Source organism: Rousettus aegyptiacus, unplaced genomic scaffold (assembly GCF_014176215.1).
Source record: "Rousettus aegyptiacus isolate mRouAeg1 unplaced genomic scaffold, mRouAeg1.p scaffold_m13_p_7, whole genome shotgun sequence".
In the NCBI taxonomy this organism is placed as follows: domain Eukaryota; kingdom Metazoa; phylum Chordata; class Mammalia; order Chiroptera; family Pteropodidae; genus Rousettus; species Rousettus aegyptiacus.
The window spans coordinates 107,839,152-107,860,198 of record NW_023416310.1 but is presented as its reverse complement, the minus strand read 5'-3'; the positions used below and the strand labels follow the sequence as shown (position 1 = coordinate 107,860,198).

The following is a 21,047-nucleotide window of genomic DNA, read 5'->3' as shown; positions in this document are numbered from 1 at the left end:
GGCAGGTGTGGGCTTGGCCTCGGGTCCAAGCTGGTTGAGGGACGTGCCTCGGAGACGTTCTCTGAAGCAGGCCTGAGGAAGGGCAAGGGAATGGAGCCTTTCTTAAACAGCAGGGTTCACCAGACTTTGGAAGGTGTTTCTAACCACCTGGTGGTAGAGCTTGTATTCCCCTTAGAGGGCAGAGACAGGCAGCCCACAAACATCCAAGCCTGCACCCCGCCCCCCGCCCCCCACCACTGCAGACGGCCTAGCTGTTTTCCTGCCAGCTGCCTCTCTTCTCCCCCTGAAATAACAGGAAAGGAGGATTATGTGAAGTTCTTCCCTTAGGAAGTTAAAAATCACCAAATTGTAGGCATTTGCATTTTAACGCTCATGACCAATTCCCGGCTGCCCCAGGCCCCGCTCCACATGTGTCCTGTGCTGCGTGCTGCCAGTTCTGTGCCCAGCCTGGCCTGGAGACAAGCTGGAACTGTGCCGGGCAGAGGGGCTGGAGCCCATCTCAGAGCAGGCCACCGGAGGGACAGAGGGTCTGTAGCATAAGTAGCTCACTCCTTTGCCTCTTCCATTCTTCAAATAGTCTCCCCATCCAACTCCAAAATGATCAAAGGTTATCATACATTCCTGGGTGATAACCACCATGGCTATAAGACTTGCAACTGAGATGCTCACACATTGCAGAAAAAACGCCTCTCCGCACCCTCAACCACGCTTGCATGGCCAATAACACCTTGAGCTTCTCAGAGGCAGGGGTGCTCCTGCTGAAGTGTGTTTTCGTGAAACTCACATGCAAGCAGCCCTGGTGTCCTGTCCCCTGCCAGGGTCCCTAGGTTGCTTGGCAGGTTTTCTCTCAGCACAGCTGCCAGCAAAGAGGCTGTTACTTGAGACAAATCATGCCACTCTTGCTATTCCAGAAGTATATGACCTTCATGGAGAAGTTATTGTCCCTGCTGACAAGGCAAGACATTCTGTGGCCCCGATTCTCATGAAAAGGGTGTCAAGCTGGGATCTGAAGCACTATTCTGAGTGAATTCCCCACAAGAAATGCATCAACAGGGAATGTGTGCCCTAGATTTACCAGAAATTCAAATATTATACCAATAAGTGCATTTTTAGGTACCCGGAGTTTTCATTTCTTATTATTTTCTTTTCAGGAAAGGAATGTCTTGAGTGAAATTTAATGTATATGCTTTTGTAAAACGGCACAAATCAGAAGAAAACTCTGTGCTGGGATCCGAGTTCTAGTTCAGGAAAGCAAGGTGGTGACCGGGACAATGTGGCCAGACTGGCCATCTTCCCTGGGGAATGAGCCAAACCAAACTCAAATGCAGGTGGCATCTGGCACCCATGGCAGATCGGGATTTAATCTCCTTGACTCCATTCTGTCACTGCAAAGCCAGTGGCAAACTTATCTCTGAACAGTGCTCTCTTAAAACTGTTTTTTATCAAAAATATTTTTATAGTACAAAGACCATAAAAAGGAAACAAACAAAAGCCCTCAGTTAAAGGCAAAAAGAAAAAGCTGCTAAGACCTTAAAAATCTGCACTGTTCTGGCCTCAAATGATTAAAAACAAATGTTGCTGGAGACAATCGTCAAGGCTGCCACCACCTTGATTCTCTGAGGGTTTTTGTTCTGGGCACACGGTGTCTGAGGCATCTTAGCAACACTTCAGGAGAAGAGAAGTCGTTAAAAGAAGCCAGTGCATGTGGAAGCATGGCAAGTGCTCCCCTCCAACTTCTACAGAGTCAATAAAAACAGCAGGGTAGGGGATATGTGGGTCCGCGTGGTTTGCTGCCGTTCTGACTCTAGGCACACGGGGACCGAAGTGTCTACTCTCATAACGAGAACACGAGGGTCTGAGTGCATTCGCAGCTCCGTGTAGCTCATGCGGACAGGAGAAGCAGGCTCAACTGTGGTGCATGCCCTTCACCGAAAGGGACACCTAGATTTGTTTAATAAGTTTGCTCATCATGGTTCCATGTTGGAATTACTCTTACGATACGCGTTTCCTGTGATGCTAACTTGATGTCATCCCAGGTGTGTGGGAAAAGCATGTGTGTCCCAGATGTGCCCTATGTGGGCCTCAACGTCTTTTTCTGTCAGCTCCTGTGCCTTCTCCATGTTGATGCCGAGGTCAGCTGACCAGTGAAGTCCGAAGAGGGTGCTTATCGGGTGTCTAACTGCAAGGAGGTGGTTCAATCTTCTTAAGCAAGCACTTGGTTCCATTCTGATTTTGACACCCACTGGCCGTCACCCTGAGATCATTACTGGCCTGGCCTCCCAGGTGCTACCTCCCCATACACCGCAGTAGCTGCCAAGTTGAGAGGTCCACAGGCCTCAGGGACAAGGTCTTCAGTGTTTTGGTGGTCACATAAACATGTCACCTTACATCATGCTCTATGACAATGAGGACAACTGCCTGTCCTGCTCAGCCCACCTGTAGCCCCACTGTGGTGCTCTGGGTGGTCAGTCTCAGAGGAGGTACAAAAGGTGAGACTTTCTCTTAGGAACCTTTAGAAAGAGGCCCTTTAACAGGAAGTAGAATAAGAGACAGGAAAACACAGAGCGGGCCACACAGCGGCAACTCGTGCCATGTCAGTAAGAAGCACGCCTGCAGGCTTTAGCATACATTGTAAGTGGGGAGCACAAAGGTATTTTAAAAATGCCAGCGTCACCCTGACATAGATAGCATGTGATTATTCAGACATGTTTGCAATGTAACATTAACCCCGGGCCCACCTCTACTCTGCAAACAGCCAAGCTTGTTGGGGCCCATGTTCAGTAGCCAGCTTTGGGCAGGTTTTTGGTGCCATCAGGTCACCTGGGCAATAATGCTGTCCTCAAAGCCTTGGCGGGAACTTTGCATTTTAACCCCGAGCCCCAACCTGTGCTTAGAAAGCGCTGCCATTCTTCCAAAACAGATGCTGACAGAAGAATACAAAATAAGAAAGGTGATCATAAATCAAATCACAAAAGAGGTGACCCCTAATAGCCCATTTAAAAAAAGTCAGGTTTTGTTCTCATCATACATGTCCAAAGAAGGTTCAATTGTGGAGAATTCACTCTCATACACCAGGCTTCGAGGGGACAAAGAGGTCCGATGAAAGAAGTGACCACCTGGAAAAGGAACAAGAAAAACAGGCTTACTAAGTCATCAGGCCCATACTTCCCATGTGGCTTGGAGGAGAGAATGTGTATTATCTTCAAAGCATCACGTTTTCTCAAACACATATCTATATTTGGGGCTCCTAATGAAAAGAATTCAGGCATCCTTCAATTTAAGCATACTTTAAACACATAAATTCCAATGTTGGGCCCCCAAATGATTAACTACAGGAACTCTTCAAAGCAAAAGCTGCCTGGTACTCTATAAAGCCTCCATTTACAAACTTTGAGTTGATTCATGGCATATTTCCCTCCATGTCTCTAAATAACACGCCTGTGCCGATCCTCCCTATTAAATTCCCACCATGGAAGATGAGGATTCTCCCTGTCCTCCCATCTTCTACTCTACCACATCCACACATTTTTCCATTGCTCCAATATAATAGTATTTTGATAATAGAATTCAGTGTTTACATTATTTAACTAGTTGTGCTACTTGGAGCTAAGTTATGTTTATATTTCCTTTACAGAACAACTGTGTTTTATTCTTAGAGTTTTACTGAGGTTTAATCGACACACAATGAAATGCACACATTTAAAGGTGTATAATTTGATGAGTTTTGACCTATGTACACACCCCTGAAACCATCACCAGAAGCAAGACAGTGAATTTCTCCATCAGCGCCAGTTTTCCGTGACTCTCCCCTTCTTCGTACCCTACTCCTACCCCCAGGTAAATACAGATCAGTTTGCATCTTCCTAGAATTTTATGTAAGTGTAATCATATAGTAACTTATTGGCTCTTACAAATAGAGTTGCTATGAGCATGTGTGTATGAGTCTGAGTGTGGACTGTGTGTTTCATTGGACAGGGCACCCAGGAGTGGAAAGCTGTGTGTAGGTGGACTTTTCTAAAATGGTTGAACCACTGAACAGCCCACCAGCAGTGTGTGAGACTTCTAGTTCCTCCGCCTCCTTGCCAATGCTGAGATGGTAAATCTTTCACATTTTAGCGATAGTAGGAATGCAGCAGTACCTCATTGTTGTTTTAGTTTGAATTTCCTTGATATTCAGCATCTTTTCAGGTGCTTATTAACCAATTGTATATGTTTTGTGAAGCATTTTGTTTAAATCTTTTGCCCATTTAAAAATTAAGTTGCATTCCTAATATTGAGTTGTAAGAGTCCCCCCCTCATATATATGTATATGTATATATGTGTGTGTGTGTGTGTATGTGTGTGTGTGTGTGTATGTATATATATATATATATATATATTTTCTAGAAACAAGTCCCTTTTCAGCTGATTTCTCAATAGAAAAATTTCAGGCCAGAAGGGAATGGCATGAAATATTCAAAATGATGAAAAGCAAGGAACTACAACCAAGATTACTGTACCCAGCAAAGCTATCATCTAGAATTGAATGACAGATAAAGATCTTCCCAGACGAAAAAGAAAGCTAATGCGGTTCATCATCGTCAAACCAGTAGTATTACAAGAAACATTAAAGGGACTTAAAAAAAGGAAAAAACATGAATAATAAAAAGGCAATAACTACATACCTATCAATAATCATTTTAAATGTAAATGGATTAAATGCTCAATCAAAAGATATAACGTGGCTGAATGGTTAGAAAACATGATGCCTATAAGAGACCACTTCGGATAGAAAGTAAGGACACATACAGACTGAAAGTAAACAGATGGAAAAAGATATTTAATGCAAATGCAAATGCAAATGCAAAAAAAAAAAAAAGCTAGGGAAGCAATACTTATACCAGACAAAATAAACTTTAAAACAAAGGCTATATAATAAGAGACAAAGAAGGACTGAGAAATTCCATTTCTGGATATTTATCCAAGAAACCAAAAAACACTAATGTGAAAAGACATGTGCATCCATATGTTCATTGCAGCATTATTTACAGTAGCCAAGATATGAAAACAACCTACGTACCCATTAGCAGACAAATTCATAAAGAAGAGGTGGTATATATATATACAATGGGATATTACTCAGCCATAAAACATAATTAAATCTTGTCATTTGTGACAACATGGATGGATCTAGATAACTGAAGTAAGTCAGACAGAGAAAGATGAAGACCATATGATTTCACTTACATGGGGAATCTAAAAAGCAAAATAAATGAACAACCAAAACAGAAACAAACTCATAGATACAGAGAATAAATTGATGGTTGCTAGATGAGAGAGGGTTGCGGGAAGGCTGAAATAGGTGAAAGAATTAAGAAGTACAAATTGCTAGCTATAAAAACAGTCACAGGTATGTAAAGTACAGCACAGGGTTTATAGTCAACGATATCGTAATAACTCTGTACGGTGTCTCAGATGGGTACTAGACTTATTGGGGTGATTATTTCATAAGTTATATAAATGTCTAATCATTATGTTGTACACCTGAAACTAATATTATGTCAAGCGTAATTAAAAAACAAAAATTATTAAAAAAACAATAAAAAAGAAGTCTTTGACAAACTTAAGTTTATTAAGATTTTCTTCTATGTGTTCATCCAGAAGTTTTACAGTTTTGGCTTACATTTAGATGATCCTCTTCAAGTAAATTTTTGTATATGGTGGGAAATAAAGATCAAAGTTCATCATTTTGCCTGTGGATATATTCAATTGTTTTGGCATCATTTGTTTAAAAGATTATCCTTTCCCCATTAAACTGTCTTGGCACCTTGGTTGAAAATATATTGCTTGTATGTATGTTTTTTTGGGGCAGTATTTTGTTCCAGCAATTGGTTTGTCTGTCTTTACACTAATATTACACTGTCTTGATTACTATAGTGTTATAAGTCTTCAAACCATGTATTATAAGTTCTGTAACTTTGTTCTTATTTTCAAATGGCATGATGAGCAGGGAGAAGTGGGAGGCTGTTAGAGTATGGACAAGTATTAAATTAAAACATTTCATGCACTAGTGTATGAGTGGTAAGATCACTTCTACTTTCTTAACTTTCCTATATCAAAAACTTCTATATTGAAAAGCTAGGATGAATTCAAATATTCCTGCTCTCTGTACAAAGCCGCCTTCTGAGAGTGATTCCAAGTAAGAGATGAGATGTGTGGTCTCTGGGAGCTGAGCCTCAGTCCCAGAGGAATCTGCATAACCCAACAGGGGGAAAAAGGGAAAGATCAAACATACACATCAAAAAATAAAGAAGACCCTAACTTATTGTGTCAGTAGACTGATCAGCTGACACCAAATCTTTGGAAATTAAAATGGGTTAGAATTTATTTAGTAATCTACCCTGCTGCTAACCACTTTGAGAAAAATATAATATCAAGATTGGAACACACAGCAGCTGAATTTCAGAAAAAGGCATGATGCTGGCTTTGCCAAGGAAGCACAATATATTTACTGATTATTGATTATTATTATTTTTGGCTACATGTTATTAAATAAACCATTAATTGAGGTACAACCTATATACAGATATGTGCACAAATCATAAGTATACAACTCAATAAATTTGCACAGAGACTACAACCACGAAATCACTGGATCAAGCACAGGAACCCCACCAGAACCCTATAAGTCCCTCTGTTGATACCAATCACTAGGCTCTCCCTTCTCCTCCAAAGGAAACCACAATCTAGACTTCTCACACCACAGTTTAGTTTTGTCTCTTTTTAATTTTACATAAATGGAAACAGAGTATATATGCCTTTGTGTCTGGATTCTTTCAGACGATACTATACTGTGACATTCATCTATGTCACCGAATATAAAAGTAGTTTGTACATTTTCACTACCCCACATTTTATTTATCTAATCTACTGATAGGCATTTGCTTTGTTTCCATTTTGGAGCTATTATGATTACTGTTAGGAATTTTCTTGTGTGTCTTTTTTGTACATATGCACATGCAAATCTCTTGGGTCATACCTAGGCATGAAATCGCTGGGTCACAGAGTCTGTGTATGTTTGGCTTCAGCAGATATTGGCAGTTTTTCGAAGTGGTTGTATCAATTTTTACTCCCACCAAATGAGAATTCTAGTTGCTCTAAATCTACACTAATACTTGATATTTTCTGTCTTTCATTTTTGCACTTCTGGCAGGTGTCTAATGGTATTTGTGGTTTTAATTTATCTTCCTCTGATGACTAAAAAGGAGGAGCACTTTTTCCTATGTTTTTAGGCTATTTGTACATCCTTTTTATCCTGAAATGTCCATTTATTTCTTTTGCTCGTTTTCCATCAGGATGCCAATCTTTTTCTTCTTTATTCTGAGTAAGACTTGTCATAAGTATTATTTATGACATTATTTATTACTTATTATTTATTACTTTGTTAGAAGTATTACTATAGGTATCTTCTTCTAATATAGTATATTCCGATGAAAAGAATATCTTAATTTAAGTGTGGACCAATTTATCTATCTTTTATTTTATAGTTAGTGCTTTCTCAGTCCTGTTTAAGAAAGCTTGTCTATCTCAAGGATTTGCAGATATTCTATTTATCTTTTAGAAGCTTCATTGTTTTACTTTTCAGATTTAGGTGTATGCTCTACTTCAAATTCATTTTTGAGTATGGTGTAAAGTAGGAATCAAGATTCATATTTTCTCTACAGATATTCATTTGACCCAGCCCCATTTATTGAAAAGACCATCCTAATTACTGCTACTACACAGTATTATCTTTGCATAAATGCTTGCTTGTTTGGGGACTATATTCTATTCTATTAAGCTATTTGTCTATCCTTGCATCAATATCTCAGTCTTAATTACTGTACCTTTATAAAGTCTTAATATCTTGTCTAAATCCTTACATTTTATTGTTCTTCGAGATTATCTTATTATTCTTTGTCCTTCTCATTTCCATACAAATTTTATGACCAGCTTAAGTTACACACACATAAACACGTGTGTGTGCCCTTACTGGGATCTGATTGAAATTGCTGTGTATCTATAGATCAATTTGAGGTGAATTCAGACCTTTACAAAATTGAGTCCTATAACCTATCAACCTAAATACATGCATTTATTTAGGTTATCTTGAATTTCCCACATTAATGATTAATAGTTTTCTTGTAGAAGCAGCTTCACACACCTTTAGATTTATTCCTCAGTATTCGATGTTTTTGTGATGCTTTTGTAAAGATATTTTTCTGAAAATTATTTTAATTGCTTATTGTTAGTAAAGAGAAATATAATTGACTCTGCTAAATTTACTTATTCATTTTAAGAGCTGATTTGTAGAATCTTTTGGATTTTGTTGTCTGTAAATAGTGACAGTTTTATTTCTTCCTTTCTAATCCTTACATTTTTAATTTTTCTTGCCTTATAATGGCAAAGACTGCCAATACAATGTTGAAAGAGACAGTCACAGCAGATATCCTCTTCTGATCTTAGGGATGTTTTTAATATTTTACCATTACATATGATGTTTTGAAAATATCCATTATTTGATAAGGAAATGCTCTTCTTTTCCTAGTTTGCTAAAAGTTGTTTTCTTTTAAAATCAGGGATGGATATTGGATTTACCAATTTTTTTTTCTGTAGCTATTAAGAAAAAAACATGACTTTTCACCTTGATTCTGTTAATGTATTGAATCACACTGATTTTCAACCTTGACTTTTGAAAAAATCTAACTTGGCTGTAAATTTTTCCTACTTATATATTGTCAAATTCATTTAGTTAATATTTTATTTAGAATACTTTCATATATATTCATAAAAGGAATCTGTAATTTTCTTTTCTTGTAATGCCTTTGTCATGATTTGGTATTAATGCTATGCTGGTCTCACTGAAGGACATGGGACGTTTTCTTCTTTTTTTATTTTCTGGACAAAATTTTGTAAGACTGGTGCTATTTCTTCCTTAATGTTAGAAAGAATTCACCAGTAAAACCATCTTGGCCTAGAGTTTTTCTTTGAGGGAAGATTTTAAACTATAGGTTTAATTTATTGCTTGCATACAGAAGAATTCAGATTTCCTGTTTCTTCTGTGTAAATTTTGGTACTTCGTAGTTTTCAAGGAATTTGTCCATTTCATTTAAATTTAAGAATCTATTAGCATCATGTTGTTATATTTTCATCAAAATTTTTTATTATAAACATAAAATTTGTCATCTTAACCATTTTTACATGTACAAATCAATAGTGTTAAGTTTACTCACATTGTTCTGAAACAGATTTGCTATGAAACAGAAGATTTTCATCTTGCAAATCTGAAACTCTAAACCCATTAAAAAACAACTTCCCTTTTTTCCCTACTTCCAACCACCATTCAACTTTGTTTCTACAAACTTAATTATTTTTATTTTTAATGTGTGTAGGCTCAGTAATGATGTCCTTTTTTCATTCCACATATCGGTCATTCAGGTCTTTTTCTTGGTCAGCAGAGGTTTGTGAATTTTATTGGTCTTTTCACAGAAATAACTTTGTGCTTGGTTAGTTTTTCCTAGTATATATTTGTTTGGTATTGAATTAATTTATGGTTTTTATTATTTCCTTTGTTTGGTTTAGTTTGATGTTGAGAGGAATGCTTAGAACACTGATTTCTGCCTTTCTTTTGTTCTAATATATACGTTTAAGGCTACAGGTCTACCTCTATCATGGCTTTAGCGGCATCACATGAGTTTTGATATGTCATCTTTTGTCAGCAATTACAATTTAAAAAATAATTTCCACTGCAATTTCTTCTTTGACTTATGAGTTACTTAGAAGCATAGCATATTAGTTGATTCCAATCATTTAGGGAAGGAACATATTACTTTTAGGGCATGGGAATATCACTTCAATTCGATTAGAAATCAAGCAGACACAGAATTGGGCTTCATTCTTTGAGGCAGTTAGTCAAAAATTCTGGTTCATCTAGCTGCAGGGCGTAGATTTGGAGATCTCAATGGAAAGCTTAGGGTGTTTGTCAGGGCTCATTCTCCTTGGTGGGCCCTGACTCCAAGTCTGGTCTCACAGGCACAGTAAGATTACCTGAGCTCTCCTCCTCTTTCAGTCTTTCAGCCACTACACCTTGGCCATGTTACAGCTATTGTTTACAAATCAGCAAATGCCTCAAATGCCCAGTGTTGACCTTACCTATTCTCTGGGATCTTGGCTCCTAAAGTCCTCACCACATTTATAGATCTTCAATGTCTTAAAACAGAATTTTAATAAAAAATGCTTTTCTATTTTCTGGTTGTGCTTGGTGTGATATGCTTGTTGGACTGCAAAAGCTAGTATAATATTGCCAGAAGCAGGAACCTAATCAGCTTATTATTAGTGGCTTTGGGTTCCCATAGTATGGCTTAAAGTCCCTTCTAGATCATAGAATCCTGAAATCAATTAATGCAATTAAAAAAGATTTAGCAATTATTTGTAAAATATAAGTAACTGATTATGTGGTATTTGTTCTTTTATGTCTTTCTTCCCCAGACCACAAACTACTCATGAGTACAACTGAGATATATTTTAGTCTTTTCACAATGTGCCCATAAATACTTCCACAAAATTGAGTTGATTGGGATGTATACTGTCCCCATTAGAGATCACTAATTTGTATCCAAATAGTTTTAACTGGGCATTATCTCAGCACGTAATAAAGAGGGCTTTCACACTAAGAAACGATCAAGAAGCCTGAAATTAACCACCACTTGCTATTTCTATATATTGGTTTTGGTAGTTGCATGGCCTTCATAAAGATTATGATTTTAAACAACTGACATGTCCATCAATTGAGAACTGATTTAATATACAATGAATACAGATGGATCTGTATGTACTGGTGTGGAATAATCTCCAACTATTGGGGAAGAATATTATGGTCCATATATATATATATATATATATATATATTTTTTTTTTTTGATAATCTATTGTTTCCAATATTCTTGGTTTCAAATTTTGTTAAGCACTCGTTCTTTGATTCAGTTTTAGTCGAGAATGAATGAAAGCCTTAGAAGTAGGGGCCTTCTCCTGGGCTGAAGGACTTTTACGGATCCTGTTTTGTGGACCAGTTCATCTTTTCGGGAAGGAATAACATTACTGGGCAACATTATGCCAGGGACTTCCACGAACATCACCTTTCTAATTCTCACAGCTCTTGGGTGGCTGTTACTACACCTTTCATTCCATTGGGGAGAAAGTGAGGCTGGGAGAGGCTAAGTGGCTGACCCAGTCAGGGAGGTGCTAACCTGGGACTCACCCTAGCCACCTGAAAGCACCAGTTAACCCAGCTGGCCATGTTGGTGAAGTAGAGAGGGCTGATGGAAATTCAATGTGTTCTGCCCAAAGCTTAGTGGTGCTGGGCCTCCACAGGAACCCAAATACTGGGGACCGCTGCTGTGAACTCTCCTCTGTCCTGGCATCTCGCAGTGCTTCCAGCTGAAGAAGATTCCAGCTGGAAGCCCAGTGCAGAGTGTGGGAGCCTAAGTTTTAATGTGCATTTGCACCCATTCAACAATAAATGCCAGGAGAGAAAGGGAGAAGAGGAGGAAGAGCGAATGTTTGATTCTGCCTGTGACTCCACACTGGGAGTGCCTGTCCTGCCATGCCAGGGACACGAGGAGTACATGACTCTGATGTTCCTACGAGTAAGTTGTAGTCCCTTGTACTTCTCATCAGCATTTCACTGTGATCTGAGGGATTTTCAAACATAATCGGGACATTTTCCTGTTTGCCTTTACAAACTAATCGAAACCCCTAAGACGTGACTCCCTCTACTGAAGTTATGATAAGTATATGACCAAAAGCAAGGTGTAGAAATGCATTTTTCTGGCTCTGAAGAGAATAAATCACTTGCGCCTTTGAATTCGGAATGATTTTCTGTCTGTGTGTCTGGGCTATTTTTCTCTGTCATGTGTTCTGTGTGGTGGGGTCACAAGAAAAGGGCCTCCAGCAGGGAGGGTCAGGTCAGGTTTCCCCCCTGCTGGGGCCCTTCTGACCTGATCTTGAGCTGATCTGGGGCAGCCTAAGCAGGAAGACGTGCCACCCTGAGACATAAGGCAGCGAGACACCACTTCCTGACCCAGGGTGGGAAAACGCTTGGTTAGGTAAGCCCAACTGACGTTTTCCTCAAAAGGAACTTTTATGAACCACTTTAAAGAAAACAAGAGTAAAGGCACTGTACAATTTTTACAGATTTACTAGATTTCCTGTTTCTCGAAGCCTCATCAGAGACTGGCCAGGTGTTCTGTGGCCGCACTAGCTCTACTTTTTTCTTTGACTCCTCAGTAAAAACTTCATTAACACTAATGTACTGATGCAGCTCTGCTGTTCTGACGCTCTCCCACGCTGAGTAAATTCTTCCCAGAGATCTCCTTACCCATGGGTTTCTAGAATCTCCCCTTGTCACTGACTCAACTGTTTTAATCCTATTTCTCACCTGTTGGCTTAAGGCAGCTTATGAACTGTAATGGCTAAACCAGCACCTCTAGCTGCTTTCTTTAGTGACCCCATTATTTTAATTTCAGGAGCCAGTCTGCATCTAAAAAATGCATGCGCTTCCTCATGGCTCCCCACTGAAGAGCCATGCTCTGTGATAGTGGATCACCATCCAGCCCTAGAATACTTCTCTCACCAGCTCTGCTCATATCCTAAACCCAACCCCATCACAAGTCTCAGCCTCTCCTCCCACTGCACTTGGCACACACAGGTCCAGTGGCCAGTGTGCCCCACAGCCTGCTGCATCCACCTGGTGAGCTTCTCGAACAGGCAAAATGAAACGGGGTTAGAACACAGAGCCCGGAGCCAGAATGCACTGAGACTAGCCGCTACTTACTAGCGCTGTAACTTTGGCAAGTTACTGGATTGCTCTAAGCCTGTTTTCTCATCTGTAAAATGGGGTTGATAAAGAAGAGTGCCTACTGCATGATAAACACTATATATTAGCTATTATTAATATGTATTTTTAAAATAACTGTGCTTGTCATTGTGTATAGAGAGGGAGAACACACTAGTTCTGCCCTCAAATAGCTCCCTGTTCATTTTCCTTTTTTTTTTCCCCCTCTGAGACTCTGAATTCCTCAAGTGCGAGAACTACGCACAACTTAGTGAATGCTGGTTCACTATCTCAGGGCTGGCGGGTGGCCAGTGGTTAGGAACAATGACCATGGGCTGCTGGGTCTCACTGCTACTTAATAGGTTAAGTAGATAATGGCCAAGTTACTTTACCTTCTCTAAGTCTCAGTTTCTTCATTTGTAAAAGAGAAAGGTAACTACACTTTGTCTCACTGAGATGCCGCCAAGATCAAACTTACAATGCATGTGAACCACTCAGCATGGCATCTGGCACGTTATATGTGATCTGAACTGCTAGCTCTTCTTAAGTTCTCTCCTGCCCAGCTTCATAGCAGAGAGATCTAGAAAGGCAGTCTCTATTCAACTGGACTCTTTGTTCTATTTGCTGACATTAAGTTCACTTTTAACTGCCTTGATAAGGAACTTAGCAAAATCAGATAATCTGGTAGATTAAAAAAAAAAATCAAAGAACATTCAGGATCTTTCCTCAACTACTTAAAAAGTCTAAAATTACAATCTAGCTGGCTAACAAGAAATCAGATTTAATTCTGTGAGACCTGGGCTACCTGAAGCTGCCAGGTAGGATTCAGTGAGCTACATTCCTATGGAGGCTCTTTGGGCTAAATTCTTACCAACTTTTAATCTATTGGAAACACAGAGGCTTCCCCCAAATAAAATACTTTGGAACAACACTTGTATGTTAAGCACGCATGCGTGTGCGTGCACACACACACACACACACGCACACACAAATAATCTATGCCTCATGCATTACAAAAGTTTGTCAAAGAAGAGTTTGAAATGTCACATCTGTTCCAGACTAATTTCTGGTCATTTTCCAATTCTTAAAATAGTAAACAAGAAATTATTCAACTCTATTCACTGCTTCTATTCACAAAGCTGAGTTACTAGTTGATAAGTATCAAGCCCATGAAGAAATACGTAACCACATTTCGATGCTAATTCTAACTCTGGCTCTAAGGGACGAACCTCACTTCAAGGAGCACACGTACACATATGTACCAATGACACAACTTCCTTGGTGACTGAGACCATAACTGAATGTAAAAACTTCATGATATCAATTAAATCTCAAAGCCACAAATACAACGGCTCTGATTTCAATGGATGATGACAAATCTTCCCTAATATTGATGAAAAGCCCATCTTATTAATCCACTCGTTTCATTTCTTAGCTTTGGTAAAATTTTTATATATTTGGCCCTGAACAGCACTTAAGATTTTTTAAAAAAGTATTGCTCTCTGCTAGGACTTGAAGTGATACGAAGGTACATTAAGTTAATAGAATCAGAAACGCTGTCATTAAACAACCCTGTCTCCTGGGTGTTGGAAAATAACAACACACCAAAACCAGGAACAGGAGGAAAGGGAGCACTAATTTGATTTCTACTGGAATAAGGTTTGGTGGGGAGGACTAGACCACTAATTTACGAAAACATTGTTAGAAGGAAAAAAATTTATAGGTATTGATGTCAACACTACAGGTCCACTCTGGAGAATAAGGCCAAACAGACTCTGCGAAACTTTCCAGCATTCAGAGTTGGCTGGATACCTGGAAGGCCACTGAACCTGCGAATCTAGTGGGCGAAGACATAACGAATAGCTTTTGTGGCTTTTAAAAATCCTTTAATCCACATGCACCTAACAACAGAGCCCCAAATACATGGAGCAAAAGCTGACCCAGTCAAAGGGAGGAATAGACAATTCAACAATAATCACTAGAGGTCTCAATACCCTGCTCTCAATAACAGAAAGAACAACTAGATAAAATATAAAGGAAGAAAAGCTGTGAAGAACACTATTAACCAACCAGCTGTAACAGACATTAACAGAGCACTCCACCCGACAACAGCAGAAGACATATTCTCCCCAAGTGCACATGGAACATTCTTCAGGATAGACCACATGTTAGGTATAAAACAAGCCTCAATATATTCAAAATGATTGAAATCATACAATGTTTTCCAAACACAATGGAATGAAATTAGTAATCTATAAGAGAAGGGAATTCATGAAATTCACAAATATGTGGGATTTAAACAATAAACTCCTAAATAACCAATGGGCCAGAAGAATAATCAAAGGGGAAACTAAAAAATACTCTAAGATGAATGCTATAAAAACTACACTGTACCAAAACTTACAGATGGGTAAAAGTGTGCTTAGAGGAAAATTCAGAGCTGTAAATGCTAATGCTAAAAAAGACATAAAACCAGTAACCTAATCTTTACAAGAAAAAAGAAAACAAAGAAAAAACCAGACCCAAAGCAAGCAGAAGGACGATAATAATAGAGATTTGAGTGAAAATTAATAAAACGGGAAGTAAAAATAGACAAACCAATGAAATCTAAAGTTGGTTCTTTGAAAAGGTCACAATTTACAAACATTTAGCTAGACTGACCAGGCAAAAAAGAAAATTCAAATTACTAAAGTCAGGAATGAAAAAGGGGACAATGCATAAATAAAAAGGATTATAAGGGAATCTTATGGACAACTGTATGCCAACATATGAGATAACCTAGATGAAGCGGACAAATTCCTAGAAAGATACAAACTACCAAAATTGTTTTAACTAAAAATAAAAAATCTGAATAGACCTGTAAGTAAAGAAAGGGAGTCAGGAACCAAAAAAGTTCCCGCGAAAGAAGTCCAGGACCAGATGGCTTCACTGGTGATTCTACCAAACAAAGAATTAACACCAATCCTCAAACTCTTTAAAAAAATATAAGAGGAAGAAATACTGCATAATTCATTCTACGATGCCAGCATTACCCTGAGACCGAAGCCAGAGAAAGACACCAAAAGCAAAGAATATTGCGGACCAATAACCCTTATGAATACAGACATAAAAATTCTTAGCAACATACTAGCAAACCGAATACTGCAACATATAAAAACATAATCTCATTATGACCAATTGGGATTTATCCCAGGAATACCAGGTGGTTTAATATATGAAAACCAATCAATGTAATATACCATATAAATAAAGGACAAAACCCACACTATCATCATGATCAGCACAGAAAAAGCATTTGATAAAATTCAAAACTCTTTCATGATAAAAACACTCAACATGCTACTAATAAAAGGGAACTTTTTCAGCTTGATAAAGGGCATCTCTGAAAGCCTCACGACTAATATCTACTCAATAGTGAGAGACTGAAAGCTTCTTCCCCAAGATCAGGAACAAGACATGGAAGTCTGCTTGCACCACATTCTATCCAACATTCCACTAGCGGAAATTTGGGACAGACACAATAAGCAAGAAAATAAAATAAAAGACATTCTGATTGGAAAGGAAGAAGTAAAACTACTTCTATTTACAGGTTACATGGCCTTGTATATAGAAAGTTCTAAGGCCTCCACTAAAAAAAATATTAGAGCTAGCAAATGAGTTCAGCAAGGTTGCAAGGATAAAACATCGATGTATAAAAATCAATCACATTTCTATAGAAATTAAATAAATGGAGATACATTCCCTGTTTATGGATTGGAAGACTTAAGATGATACTACTTTGCTCCCAAGAACACATGGAATGTACATCTGTATTTAGAGCAATTCTCCTGGGAGACAACTCAACTGAGGGCCAAGTGAACAGCTTCTACATAACAAGTATGTGTGTGTGCACACACGTGTATGTGTGTGTGTGTGTGTGTGAGAGAGAGAGAGAGAGAGAGAGAGAGAGAGAGAGAGAGAGAGAGGAAGGAGGAGGAGGAGGAGGAGGAGGAGGAAGAAGAGGAGGAGGAAGGGAGAGAGGGAAGGAGAGAGGAGGAGGAGAGGGAGAGAGAGGCACCCTGCACAGAGAAGGTGGGGGAGAAAACCAGTGGGCTCCATTGTTTCCCAGGCACTTGGACAGCAGGCAGCAGCTCCACCAGGTTCTCTGGTTGATCTGCAGGGCTGCTACAAACATTCCCAGCCACCCCACCAGAACTAGCTCCAACAGGAGGAGTTGGACACCACAGCGTGCACACACGCGGCCTCTCCACTTGGAGACTGACCCAGTGGGCGCAGCAGGATGCTGCTGCATGTGCCCAGTGGGTCGCATGTACACATGAGGCTCTCCCACTAGAGAGAGTGCAGGACTAGCAAACCGCTGTGGTACCTGCACGCAGGATGGCCCCACCTGAAGAAAGTGTAGAACAAGTAGGATGCTGAGATGTGTACACTCAGAGCAGCCTGGACCCAGCTCAGTCAACAGACAAAGCAACGGGGGCGCTCTGCATGCAAGTGGGCAGCCCTGCCTGGAGCAGAAGAGCAGGAAGCGTAGGCACACCAGGCTGTCCAGCCCAGAACCCACTTCTGGCCATGTGGCACACAAACATCTGCCCTGACTACACCAGCCTGGCCAAAGCATCTAGCACATGGTACCTAGCACATGGTCTACATAGAGGCCACTTTTGCAATATTGGAGGAGAGAACTATTTTATCGAATTGATAGGAACAAACATAGAAAGTTAAACAAAATGGGAGACAGAATATTCCGCAAATGAAGGGATAAGAAAACGTCTTGGCAAAAAACTCTAACAAAATGAAGATAAGTAATATGCCTGATAAAAAATTCAAAGAAACAGCCAGCCATGAGGATGATGAACAAATTTGAGAGTGGAACAGAGGACTCAGACAGCACTTCAACAAAGATAAAAACGTAATACAGAACCATTTCGATGAGAATACAACAACTGAAGATGAAGACTATAATAACTGAAATGAAGAAAACGTGAGAAGGAATTAGAAGGGGCAGAAAGTATATTTGAAGAAATAACAGCTGAAAACTTTCCTAATTTGGGGCAAGAAACAGACATCCAGGGCCAGGAAGCACAGAGAGTGCCAAACAAGATGAACTCAACAACACCCACACTAAGACATGTTCTAATTAAAATGCAAAGTTAAGGATAAAGAGACAATCTTGAAGGCAGCAAGAAGGAAACAAGTCAAATATAAGGGAAACCCTATCAGCTGATTTCTCAGCAGCAACTCTGTAGGCCAGGAGGGAGTGGCAGGAAGTATGAAAAGTGCTAAAAGAAAGGAACTTACTTCCTAAAACATTATACCCAGCAAGGTTGTTCAGAACTGACAGAAAGAGTTTCCCGGACAGGCAAAAACTAAAGGAGTTCATCAACACTAAACTGGCTTTACAAGAAATGTTAACGGGTCTTCTTTATGCAGAAAAGGCCATAACCAGAAATAAGAATATATAGGAAAGAAAAAAATCTCACTGGTAAAGGCAAACATATAACAAACACTGTGAATCAACCACTTAAAAAGCTAATATGAAGGTTAAAAGACAAAAGTGGCAAAATTAACTATAACTAGAATAGTCAGGGGATACATAGAACAGATATAAAACATGATACCAAAAACATAAAGAGTGGAAGGGGGAATACAAATGTAGTACTTTAAAATGCATTTGAACTTAAATGTCTATCAGCTTAAAACAGACCATATACGTATATGTGTATATACACACACACACTCCATATATGGATATATGGAACCTCATAGTAACTGCAGACCAAAAGCCTATAAAATATACACAAAAAATAAAGAGAAAGGAACCTAAACAAAACCTTAAGAAAACTGTAAATCAAAAGAAGAAAAAAATAGAGAGAAAAAAACCAGCTAAAAAACAATTAACAAAATGGCAGTAAGCACATACCTATCAATAATTACTTTAAATGTGAATGGACTAAATTCTCCAAGCAAAAGACATAGGGTGGCTGAATGGATAAAAAAAAAAACAAGACTCCTTTATATGCTGCTTCCTAGAGACTCACTTTAGGTCAAAAGACACACTGAAAGTGAAGAAATGAAAGAAGATATTCCATGCAAATAGAAATCAAAAGAAAGCTGAGGTAGCAATACGCATATCAGACAAAACAGACTTCAAAACAAAGAATGTAAAGAGACAAAAAAGGACATTACATAATGACAAAAGGGTCAATACAAGAGGATATAATAATTGTAAATATCTACATACTCGACACAGATGTAAATATTAATAAACATAAAGGCAGAAATTAATAGTAATACAGTAATAGCTGGAGACTTCAATGTTCCACTTACCTCAATGGAAAGATCATCTGACAGAAAATTAGTACGGAAATACTGGCTTTAAATGGCACATCTGACCAGACTGACTTAATAGACATTTATCAAATATTTCATCCCCAAACTGCAGATTACACATTTTTCTCAAGTACACATGGAACATTTTCAAGAGGAGACCACATACTAGGTCACAAAACAAGCCTCAAATTTCACAAGACTGAAATTATATCTAGTATATTTTCTGACCACAAGGGCATAAAACTAGAAATCAACTACAGGGAGAAAACTAGAAAAAACACAAACGTGCGGAGATTAAACAACATACCATCAAATCACCAATGAATGAACAAGGAAATCAAACAGAAAATCAAAAACTTCTTTAAGACAAATGAAAATGAAAACAACTTTCCAAAATGTATGGGATGCGGCAAAAGCAGTTTTAAGAGAAAAGTTCATAGCTATACAGGCCAACCTTAACAGAAAAAAAATCCCAAATAAACCAACTTAACTTTATACCTAAAGAAACTAGAAAAAGAAGAACGAAATCCAAAGTAAGTAGAAGGAAACAATAACAATCAGAGCAGAAATAAACAAAATTGACAAACTTCTAGCAAGACTCAACAAGAAAAAAAGAGAACATGCTCAAATAAATAAAATTAGAAAGAGGAGAGATTACAATCAACACCAGAGAAATACAAAGGAAATACTAGAAACAATTATATGCCAAGAAATTTGACAACCTAGAGGAAATGGATAAATTTCTAAAAATATATTACTTAAGGGTAAACCAGGAAGAAAAAGAAAATCTGAACAGGCTGATTACTGGCAGTAAGATTAAAACAGTAATCAAAAAACTCTCAACAGACAAAAGCCCAAGTTTCACAGGTGCATTCTACCAGACATTTAAAGAAGAATTAATGCCTATTCTTCTCAAACTACTCAAAAAAATTGCAGAGGAAGGAATGCTTCCAAACTTATTGTATGAGGACAACATTACTGATACCAATACCAGACCAAAAAGAAAATTACAGGCCAATATATCTGATGAGCATAGATGTGAAAATTTTCAACAAAACACCAGTAAACCAAATTCAACAATACATTGAAAAGATCATACACATGATCAAGTTGGATTTATACCAGGGATACAAGAATAGTTCAATATTCAGAACAGAATTAATGTGATACATCATATCGACAAAACCAAAGATAAAAATCATGATTATCTCAGTGGATGTAGAAAAAGCATTTAATAAATTTCAACATTCATTTGATAAAAACTCCCAACAAATTGGGTATAGAAGGAACTTACCTCCAAATGATAAATGCCATATATGATAATCCCACAGCTAACGCCATACTCAATGGTGGAAAGATGAAAGCTTTTCCTCTAATATCAGGAACAAGACAAGGAAGCCTACTCTCACCACTATTATTCAATATAGTATTGGAAGTCCTAGCCATAGCAATAAGACAAGAAAACAAAATAAAAGGCATATGCACTAAGATGAAAGAAATAAAATGGTCACTATTTGCAGATGACAAAATATATATAAACAACCCTAAAGAATCCACCAAAAAATAAATGAATTCAGCAGAGCAGCAGAATACAAAATTTACATAGACCTGTCACATTTTTATACACTAATAATGATCAGAAGGAGGAATTAAGAAAACAATCTCATTTACAGTTGCATTTAAAAGAATAAAATATCTAGAAATAAATTTAATAATGGAGGTGAAAGACCTGTACTCTAAAAAAACTATAAGATGCTGAAGAAAGAAGTTGAAGAGGACACAAATAAAGAGAAGGATATACTGTGCTCATGGATTGGAAGAATTAATATTGTTAAAATGACCACACTACCCGAAGCAATCTAAAAGG

The 21,047-nt window shown here is 38.3% G+C and overlaps 1 protein-coding gene across 1 annotated transcript in view; it reads right to left on the bottom strand.

Moving 5' to 3' along the window:
- Positions 1–245: 245 nt before the first annotated feature.
- Positions 246–21,047, bottom strand: part of RNF130 (ring finger protein 130) — a 113,380-nt gene continuing 92,578 nt past the window's right edge. Inside the window, exon 8 of the mRNA XM_016147751.2 lies at positions 246–3,116. Coding sequence (XP_016003237.2) covers positions 3,007–3,116 — 110 coding nt within the window. The 3' untranslated portion in view covers positions 246–3,006. The remainder of the gene's footprint in view (positions 3,117–21,047) is intronic.